This window comes from Felis catus, chromosome C1 (genome assembly GCF_018350175.1).
Source record: "Felis catus isolate Fca126 chromosome C1, F.catus_Fca126_mat1.0, whole genome shotgun sequence".
Lineage (NCBI taxonomy): Eukaryota > Metazoa > Chordata > Mammalia > Carnivora > Felidae > Felis > Felis catus.
The window spans coordinates 2,247,174-2,257,652 of NC_058375.1; the positions used below are offsets into that span (position 1 = coordinate 2,247,174).

At 56.8% G+C, this 10,479-nt stretch overlaps 1 protein-coding gene across 4 annotated transcripts; it reads right to left on the minus strand.

The window, feature by feature from the left end:
- Positions 1 to 1,827: 1,827 nt before the first annotated feature.
- CC1H1orf174 (chromosome C1 C1orf174 homolog) lies at positions 1,828 to 10,249 on the minus strand. 4 transcript variants are annotated; one of them, XM_045034991.1, is made up of 5 exons: positions 10,100 to 10,249; positions 4,104 to 4,214; positions 3,375 to 3,512; positions 2,815 to 3,273; positions 1,828 to 2,396 (listed from the first exon to the last, which is right to left on the minus strand). In XM_045034991.1, exons 1-5 carry the CDS (start codon positions 10,112 to 10,114, stop codon positions 2,286 to 2,288), a joined length of 834 nt encoding a protein of 277 aa, XP_044890926.1. In that variant the 5' UTR covers positions 10,115 to 10,249; the 3' UTR covers positions 1,828 to 2,285. The 4 variants fall into 4 exon arrangements, with proteins under 4 accessions (XP_044890926.1, XP_044890925.1, XP_044890928.1 ...); XM_045034990.1 differs by lacking the exon at positions 10,100 to 10,249 and adding an exon at positions 8,637 to 9,629; XM_045034993.1 differs by lacking the exon at positions 3,375 to 3,512 and having other exon boundaries at positions 10,100 to 10,248.
- Positions 10,250 to 10,479: the final 230 nt, after the last annotated feature.

Genomic DNA, 10,479 nt, shown 5'->3' on the forward strand with positions numbered 1-10,479 from the left:
TCTGGGTGAGCTTCCCAGGTCGGCAGCCCTCACATGCACTGCCTCACATCTGGCTGGAGAGGGAAGCCAGGTCTCCTCCACCAGCTCGAGGCCTCTGCACTTTGCCCCAAGCGTCCTTCCTGCGATAAACGGGGACTGGGAGTATATCCTTTCCTGAGTCCTAGCAGTTGTGGGGATCGTCCAGCCTGAGGCCCGTGGGAGGTCCCTGTGCAGCGGGCGTTTAAGACAGCGTGGAACGCCTCTGCTGCTCAGCCAACCACTTGGGCAGCACTTCGTGAAGACCAGTAAGTAGAGATGCTTCCTAAAAATTCACACTGTCACAGGGCCTGCTAGGTCATAAGTAATTCTAACGTGTATTTCGTTATGCCTTCTGAAACTTTATTTTGTCCCCAGGGCTTAGTCTGCATTCCTTTTGTACTGCTAAGGTCATCCCCAACGGGTCTCAGCCCAACGCTTGGTCCCGCAGCACGTGAGCACAGCACGGTTTCCCCAGCTCCATGCTGTCTGTGCCGTCTCTGCAGGGGACACCTGCTTGCTTCCTGCAGCACCCCTCACCTGGGAGTAACCGTCTCTGGCCCGCTCGCCACCCCAGGAGGCCACGCAGTGGGAGCAGGGGTGGGGCCCCCAGGCGCACGCTCGGTTTCGTTCTGCATTTTGGTGGGAACGTGACAGCAAGGCTCTTCCGCAGGTCAGGCCGATGCTTCTCCCAGAGGCCGGTACGTAGGCCAGAGACTCCTGGCATCTGACGCAGTCGTTCACCACTAACTCAGGTGCTGTGATCACTAGTTAATTCTGCAGTAACCCCAACTAGTTAGTTGTTTTCCCTGGCTGCCGTCAAAATGCCTTTATAAGCAACAATTTCAAGTTATTAAGTAGTTTGTTGATCAATAAACCACAAAATTATCCAGAGTCGGTGGTCATAGCTGCTAATGGTCACATTGGGCAGTGTCTCGGGTGGGTGTTGGGGGGGCTCGAAAAGCTTATAGGGCAACTCAGCGACCTACCTGCCCCGAATGATCTTTCACGTGAGATCCTTCCGTGCCTCACAGGACATTGTAATACGGTTAAATGTAGCTGCTGTCAGGACTGAGCTCCTGTTACTGGAGCGCCCCGCCCCTGCTTATGGGCAGGGGGTTCCTTCCAAGACCCCCAGTGGAAGCCTGAAGCAGAGGTGGTCCCGAACCGGCCATGTGCCAAGTTCTCTCCTGTACGCGCACCTGTGATAAAGTTGAACCTCGCATCGGGCACAGGAAGGAACCAACAGTAAAGCAGAGCGGTCACGACAATGTGCCGTCCCGCCCTCATGACAAATGCCCGTGTGCTGGGATGAAGGAGGTCGATGATGCGGGCAGGTGACACGGAGTTGGGCTACTTCCAACCTTCTGACCTTGCGTCACAGGGAGGACATTTGCTTCCGACCCCGCGGACGAGGGGGACGACCGCAGCTGAAGAACAGCCTCTGATGCTCCTCAAGAAAATCCCAGTCTTCCTGAATCGCAGGCAGCCTCCCTCGGTCAGTCGTGGGGATCCCTCGTGGGTGTTCCTCACCTGCCCACCCGCTCTGTAACCGCACCGCACGGGGCGAGGACTGTGCTGAGCGCCGCCGTCTCAGGAACCCCTCAGTCTACACAGAGGGGCCCTCTCCCTTCAAGGGCACAGCCTCAGCTCTCGACTATCGGGACTCACCTCTGCCCACAACCCAGGGAGCAGGTACGAAGGCTGACCCAACCTTAACAAATACAGGCGGGAAAGGATTCGTTTTCCCCACTCGACTCTCAAATATTGTAGACAAGCATGGAGTTTTAGGAACACGAGACTCTTTAAAAATACTTCCAAAATATATTTTATTTCTCAGTCGTATGTGTTTTGCAAAATTCCCAAGGTAAACATTAGCTTCATGTACAGAAATAGAAGGAGAGTTCTTTAAGAACTGGCACTGACTCAATCATGAGAATGATCAAATTTTGCTAATGGAAAATAAACGCATGTGTTATCAAAACTAAAGAGCTTAAGTGAGCAGTTTTCTTTAGAAAGATCTCCCAGCCCCCTCAGGGGACTCAAGCCATCGTCCGCACACACGGATATCAGAAACCGCACGATCTCGGAGAACGTTCTGGGTCACACGTGTCCATGCTGCAGGTATCTGGCGTTCTGCACTAGGGCGTTCGCGGGTCAGCTTCAACGTGTGGTGAAGGACACGTTTTCTTGGGAGATAAGGTCGTGTGAATCCCAGAACTTGCTCAACTGTCAGACTACTACTGACTGTCAAATTCGTGTTTTATTCTCTACACTTCTGCACCATCATCATCATCTTCATCGTCTTTGGCTCTGAAATGCATCTTCCTGAATTCTCGTCTGCTCATTGAAGGACAAGATGAAGACGCCGGGGGAAGGTCCTTGGGGGAAGGAAACACTACCTCAGCCACCGCCGGCCCACCGTACCTGTCGGCTCTTGGGCGAGGACTCGTCCCCCACCGGCTGACGTGGGGGACGCAAGGGTTAAACGGAAGAGGACGCCCCACAAGTGCGGGCAGTCGCTCCCCACCCGCGACCGTGCGGGGAGGCCCAGAGTCACCTGCCAGGCCCCCCGCCCCCACCCCGAGGGCCGAGCGGGAAGGAGGTCTCCCAGAAGCAGCTGTGCCCTGGCAACCACCTGCCGCTGAGGATGGGGAAGGGGCACGCCCGCTTAGTGACTGGTCTGTCTGCTCGTGGGGACCGGAGCCTGTCCCCGAGGCAGTGCCACGTGCAGGGAGAGCAGAGAGCCGGCCAAGCGCGCGCCCCACGCGGGGGCGGCCACGGAGGCGCCAGTCTTACCTGCATGAGCTCCACGTTCCCGAAGAACCGGCCCACCGGCATCGGCTGGTTGCTGTCCTCGTCCAGAAAGATGCTGTCATCCGTCTGCAGTGCCGCCCCGCCCCGTGCGGTGCGGCTGCCGTGGGGGTCCTCTCCCGTGAGGGGCCCGTGTGCCGGCGGGGACGGGCCGTCTTCAGTCTCTGTGGGGCGAGTGTCGCCCACAGCGGTGCCATGCCCGAGGGGGCCGCCTGTGGCCGCCGGCTCTGTCGGGGCACCAGCTCCCCTTCCCGGAGGCGCCGTGGGCTCTTCGGCAAACCCCAGAGGGTCACTGTCACAGGGGCGCTCGGGTGGTATCTTGGGCAGAGCAGCACTATCGCTCTTGGGGACTCGTTTCTGTAATTCTGATTTCACAAGATGACCTTTGTCATACTTGAACTTCTTGGAAGTTCGCCTGTCGGCGGCTTTGTGCGATGAGGAAGTCTGTGGAGAGAAAAGTGTGTGAGAGAACCAGACACGTGTAGGATGGTGAGGCGGACGGCGAGTCAGAAGGCCTCCGTCCCGGGGGCGAGCCCTCCTCACACCTTAAGCAAGAGACGTCGTTGCCACAACTTGCACGATGGGGTCACGTCACTGTCTCCCTCGGAGGGACACGATGTGAACTGGCGGTTGGGGAAGAATCTAGACACACACCCACCGGGGCCTTCTACTTCCTGAGGCACCTTCGGAAGCACAAACCACCGTGTCGTAGTTACAGCGCGGGACTCCGGGTCGCACACATCTCTGCTCGGACGGAAGCCGTTCTGTGGCCCCGAGCAGGTGCACAGCCAGGATTTACTAAATGGACTGCAGTCTTTAAAGCAGCGTAGGCCACCGAAACTCTAGTTGTTGGTGTAAAACCCAAGTCCCAACCCGACCCTGGAGCGCGGCCTGAGGCAGGTCGAGCTTACAGCAACTTCGTGGGCTAGGATCGCTCGGCACAGACAGAGGCAAACCTCTCTCCCGAAGCGGTCAGGGCTAAAGAAGCGTGGCGCCACGGCAGCCGACACCACGCAATGGGCGGCAAGGAGTGACCAGCAAAGGTGCACGGTGAGTCGGAGTCCGAGCCACCCCTGCCCGTGGACGGGCGAACGCTCCAAAAGCACGGCCCTGGGCTGGAGAGCGCACCTTCCTCTGAAAGCAGTTACACGGTTCTCTCCTCGGGACAGAAGCACCACGACGCTCTTCTAACACGACCCATCTCAGGGCAAACATTTCGCGTACAAACGGCCACACCGGTCGAGGTCCGGCAGCTCTGTGTTACCGAGACTCACCTGACATACCGTCCTGGCAGACGTGGCGATGCTGGCTTCCCGAGCAGAGGCCAACCTGGCTGAGCGACGGCGGGCTCTCAGGCGCACCGAAGACCGCACTTCACCTGTGAGCTAGACCAGGACCCGAGGCGTCAGAAAGCGCTCTTGTGAGACGCGAGCCCGGACGCAGCGACTTCCTAACCGAAGAAAACCCTGTTGAGTCCTTCCCACCCCCCTCTTCACCTTTCTGGAAAGTCCCGTGGCCTTGTGCAAATTCAAACTAAACTGTCTTGGATTGAAGATGCAGACCTACTCTTTCCAACGGCCTCAGAAGCTTGGGGACAGTCTGTCCCCGTCACCTTATACCTCCATTTGTAGGTTAACAGATACTAAGCTAGCTGCAAACGTTTAGAAGCAGCCTTCTCAGAAGGTTCTTGAACTTTTACATGGTATCTGAGTTCCTGATAAAAGGTAATATGAAAAAACAAAAAGGCATCCCCACCCCCATCGCTCCCTCCCTCAAATTACAGGTGGAAACAGTCCCAGTTCTACTGGTTTAAAGCAGTTGACTTTGGACTAATCTTAACATGGTCTGCCGCCAGTTTACTCCGAATGCAAGAGTCTTCTAATGCAAGAAAAGAATTAATGAAAAAGTAAAACTTACAACCCACGGTACGTCTGGCAAAATGGAAAAGTTAGCATTGGCTCACCCCCGTTCACTAAACTACAGATTTATCTGAATTCCACGCTTTTTCTCTTTTTAAATAAATATTTATTTTTGAGAGCGGTGTGCATGCACGGAAGAGAGGCAGAGGGAAGACAGAAAATCCCAAGCAGACTCTGAGCCATCAGCACAGAACCCGATGTGGGGCTTGAACTCACAAACCGTGAGGTCATGACCTGAGCTGAAATCAAGAGTTGTTCGCTTAACCGACTGAGCCACGCAGGCATCCCTCACCCATTTTTCCACTAATTCCTTATTCTGTTCTGGAATGGATACCAAGTGCACGTGGTGAGCAAGGGTGGGCCGGCATGCAGGTGGAAGGGCAGGGGCTGGGGGCCGAGGGGCCGGGGGAAGGAAGAGGAAACCAATCAAAACGGAGACCGCTAGTTTAGAAATCTGCAATGGCGCCCCACCCATTCCCATCTGCAGCCCTGGAGGTCTCCAGAAGCCCCTGGAGGTGGCGGCTCACCCAGGCCGTGAGATACTGGATTGTCCCATATGGCATTCAGGATGGAAGGAAAAGGAAAGGCCGTGGCCTGTGCGCACAGCGGGAACACGGCGCTCCAGGCCAGGTGAAGGGCCTGCCGGGTGGGTGCAGCAGGGTCTGGGCTCACAGCCACTTGTGGGGGAGTCTGCAGCGGTTCCAGCACGCCCCTCCTCCCTGCCCTGCCCAGATGACCCCTGAAGTCCTCCTACCTCCCAGGAGGGAACGGCCGCCTTAGTCCCAGGCCACCAACTGTCCTCTCTTCCCCTACGAGTCCTGCTCCCGACACTCCCCCTTGTGACCGTGCTCGGTGCTGGTTGAGAGACACGACTGGCCTTGAGGATGGCTGCCGCTATCACCGAGTGCTGATGTAGCTAGCACGTGCTGTGCTTGGGGCCTGAACAGCCTCCTCTTTAAGAGGATGGCGGCTCCGGTGAGGGGCCTGTGTGAGGTTACACAGGGATGCGTGGCCTCAAAGTCCTCTTCACCCTGCTTCATCACGCACAGCTCTCCCCGACATGAGCTCCAGGAGCCGCCCGCTCCCCAGGGACGGAACCGGGGAGCAGCAGTCCTGGCCCCGTGCCGCCGAAGCGCTCAGGCCCTTCTGCGCAGCCGCGTGCTTCCCGATGCCTTCCAGCTTCACCTCTGAGGCGGGGGCTCCGGGCTCCCCAGGCGGGCTCCTTAACCTTCACTTCCGGGCCCCCTGCAGAGGCTCTCTTGGCGGGTATAGGCCAACGCTCAGGAGCTGCCGTCACATCCGGCATGGCATCGCGCTGGCTTCGGGTTCGTCGCGGGTGGAGCCGCCCCCCAGGCGCCAGCTCCCACACGGGATCCGGCAGTTTCTTCTGCCTTGGACAGCTGCTTTGCTTCCCGTCGTCGGTCTTCTGCCTTCCAAGCGAGTGGTTAAAAACTGGGATGTGACAGGCAACACTGTGGTTTCCCAAAAGGGCAGGACAAGACTGACTTCCAACGGGTCAGCACAAGGAACCCCGCCGACCCCCACAGAACTGGCAAGAAGTATGAAAACCATTTAAGACTTCTGGAAATGGTCCTATGGCATGCAAAGGGTAAAAGAATGTTATTCAAGACCACCCACAAAATTCAGTGGTGTATGGACTCCAGACTGCCACCAGACCGCCACCACCAGGACGCTGGGCTCCCAGGCTCCCAGGCGCGAGGCGGGTCCCACCACCCTTGCCCCTGCTGGGAGAAGGTGGGTCCAGGCCAGGAGAGGCAAGCCTTCCTCCAAGAGCTCAGGGGCAGAGGTGTCACACCAGTGAAGGCACTGACATTTCGCCCGGGGAGGGACAGACGTAAAACAGAGTTCCTAATCAGAATTCTTAATCTCTTCCCTACAGAACTGACTTCTTTTTCAAGGAGTGTGGATAAAGCTCATGCGTAAAGGGGCTCTCCAGAACACTAGAGGTTGTGGAGAAAGGCAGTTAGAAAGAGACATCAAGATAAACTTTAGGTCAGATAGTCTGCAGGTGACAACCAGGGAATAATGCAGCTGGAAGAGCCCTCCTGGGGTCAGCACAAACATCCAACACTGACCCCAGAAACTAGGCCTTCAAAGAAGCCACAGCTAGACTGGATTATCGGCAAAGCAATTTATGCCCCAGGCTATTGCTGAAAACAATTGAGCAATCAACAGGCATTTACTGGGAGCTTAACAGCTGGGTGTGGTCAGGGGAGGAGAGGAAGAGAGTCACCCCAGGGAGAATGCGGGCTGCCCGGCAGGCAGGGGCGCATGGCAGCTGCCCAGGTGAGAGGGGGAAAGACTCCCATAGAAGAAATCTACCCAGTCACCAAATAAAAAGCCTATAAACAATAGTCCGTGGGGGTGGGAGACAGGTACCCAGAACTGCTGCACTATCTACTGTGTCCAGGTTCAACAAGAAATGATGGCGCGTGCGAGAGGAAGGCAGATGTCTACAGCGGAACAAGAGCTGGCAATGTTCCAAGAACCTGTGATGGTGCCTGGGGTGCAGTTTACCAGAAAAAGCCTTCAAAGTGGCCATGATGAACATGTCCAAAGGCTAAAAGGAACCACAGTTAAGGAATAAAAAATTTGACAATGTTGCATCCAATACAGAATGATGAGGATAAAAAGAAATTATGAAAAGGAACCAAAAGGAAATTCTGTAGTGAAAAAGTACAAGAACTGAAATAAACACTTCCCTGGAGGGAACTGGCAGAAGAAATAATAAGCAAACCCAAGGTCATGCAAGTCAAACGAGAGAGAAAAAAGAACGAAGAAAAATGAAGAGTCTTCAAGAAACATGGGACTCCATCAAGGGCACCAACATATGTGTAATGGGAGTGCCAGGAAGGGGAGGGAAGGAGAGAAAAGATACACAGAGAAATAATGGCTGAAACTTCCCAGTTATTGAAAAAAAACAAAAACAAACAAACAAAAACAACCACCTTCACACTCAGGAATGTCCAGGAACTAAACTCCCAATGAGAGAAATGGAAAGAGCTGTGTAAACAGACAGCGCCGCTTAAAGGCTGAAAGCCGAAGACCAGAGAACTCTCGAAAGTGGCAGAGGGAACACTCACCAGGGGAGCCCGATAAACGAACACACCGCTAACTGAGCAGGGGCAATGGATATAGTCAAACATAGTCAAAGGTCTTCAAGAAGAAATGTGCCAACCAAGAACCCTGAATCTAGCAAAGCCATCAAAGCAAAAGAGACGCTTCCGGATAAGCGGAGAGAATGCTGCCCGTGTTTCTTGCCAGAGGTACGGGGGGGGGGGGGGGGGGGGGGCGCGGGGCTCTGCAGGCTGACAGCAAGTGGCCCCGGACGGGAATTCAAGTTCACAGAAAGAGGGCGCCCTTTTTGCCGATGCTTACCGACAGCGTACGTGCACGGGTGCCTCCTTTCTTGGTGATTTATATGCGGTTGTAGAAATAACATTATACAACGTAGACAGGAATGTGCTTTGGGGTGCCTGGGTGGCTCAGTCGGTTAAGCGTCCGACCTCAGCACAGGTCATGATCTCACACTCCGTGAGTTCGAGCCCCGCGTCGGCCTCTGTGCTGACAGCTCGGAGCCCGGAGCCTGCTTCAGATTCTGTGTCTCCCTCTCTCTGACCCTCCCCCGTTCATGCTCTGTCTCTCTCTGTCTCAAAAAGAAATAAAAACATTAAAAAAAAAAAAAAAAAGGAATGTGACTTATTTGCCAGTTACAGCACAAAGGACGGGGGTGGGAGCAGGACTGTTGGGGCAACGAGAGGACCACACGTGGAGAAACGATCAGAACAGGTCGTTGGGTTTCTAACGCTAATAGATAGAACAGGTATCCCGACAGACCAAGAAAGTGGGTGAAGGGAACAAAGGTACATTTTTAGGTCTCACGACAAATCTGGAGCTTGCAGAGGCCGCTTTTAGGCAAACAGGCTGGAGTAACCGGGTGCAGAAAGGGCGCCAGCGCCCACCTGTCTGAAAACGGACCCACGAGGCGACTCCGCCCCCGGAAATAGCCATAGGCCCCCAACTGGCCAATGGGCTACTTACAACCGGCACAGTTCCCCAAAAAGGGAGAATCCCATTGGTGGCCAACCTCCGCATCTTCCCGCTTTCCCGCAGCCCCGCCCACTGCCTCCCAGCAGCCCCTCCTGCACTGCGCCCTTCCAGCTCCTGGGTTCGGCCTCAGGTGAATTTTCACGCCCCGGGGCACTGGCTTCCACGCCACTGCCGCCCCACATGTGGGGGCCCCTGACCGACCAGTCACCCCATTTACACACCACAAAGCCGATTCCACTAAGTTACAGTGCATACGGTGAAACCTAGAGCAACTGCTAGAAAGAAAACACAAATGCCCACCAGAAAACATTCATTTTCATCCATCTACACAAGGAACAAAGATAACAGACGTGCATAAAGAAAACAAAAGTAAAGTGGCATGCGCACATCCAACCAGATCAGTAACTTTAAATGTGGGCCAAAAGATTCCATCAAAAGAGAGGCCAGGCTGGTAAAACAGCCCCCCACACCCCCCGCCCGGAAAAGGGCCCGCTCCTTGGGCACCGGGTGCTCTGTGTCCCGGTCCGTCGCCAGGTACGGAGTGCCAGGAACCAGTGCCGGGTCAGTCCTCTCCCCCTCTGCAGTGGCCTCCTCCCACCCCACTCTGCACCTGAGGTGACTGGGGCCAGGCTGAGGTCACATGCTTTAGAACAGAGGGCTTGGGTGGCGGCAGCAGTACTCAGGGGTCCAGACCAGTTCTGCACAGGGAGGCCCCCTTTCCTGGTATGTGGTCTGGCAGCCCCCTACCCTGAAGAGCGACCCAGTACCCCTCTCTCCAACTCGGGCAGTAATCTGGGAGCCCCCTACCCAGAACCTTGACCCAGGACCCGCCCCCCCCCCCCCCCCCCACGGCAGTAATCTGGCAGCCTGCTACCCAGAAGGCTGACCCAGGACCTGCCCCCCCACTCAGGGCCGTAAGCTGGGAGCCCCCCTACCCAGAAGCATGCCCCAGGACCCGCGCCCGCCTACGGGGCCGTAATGTGGGAGCCCCTACCTAGAAGCGTGACCCAGGACTCCCCCCGCCGCAGAGCTGTAATGTGGGAGCCCCCCCCCCCACTACCAAAAAGCGTGACCCCAAACCCGCCCCCCACCCAGGGTCGTGATGTGGAAACCCTCCCGGACGTGGTCTCAGACCTCAGACCCGAGGGCGAGGGCAGGGAGTCCCGAGCAGAGGCAGCCCCCGGCCCAGGGCATACCGCGGCCTCCTCAACTCCCCAGACAATGGGTGGCGGGAACCCCAGCCTCATCGGCACGGCTCCCGCCCGGTCTCGGCGCCTCACCTTCCGGCTCCTCATGAGTGTGAGCGGCGCGCTGCCGCCCCCAGCACTGCCCGAACCCCCGCGTCCCGGCCTAACGCTTCTCAGAGGAGCAGCGACCCGGCGGCCCTCGGCCCGCGCCCGGCGTCTGACGGCACCAGAAGTTTGGCCAATCACAGCCCGGCATCCTCCGGCATGTGACCCAACAAAGTCGGCGCTGGGCGTAATGGGCGGTGCTGAGGCCATATTTGTGAGGGGCACCCTCGTGGCGGCCCCGCTTAAGCGGGGCGGCGGCCATGTTTGTGAGGGGCACCCCCCGCCCCCCCCCCCCCCCCCCCCGGAAGCCCGGCCACGTGTCTGGGGGGATGGCGGGAAGTGGTTGTTCACAAGAGGGCGGTCTCTTT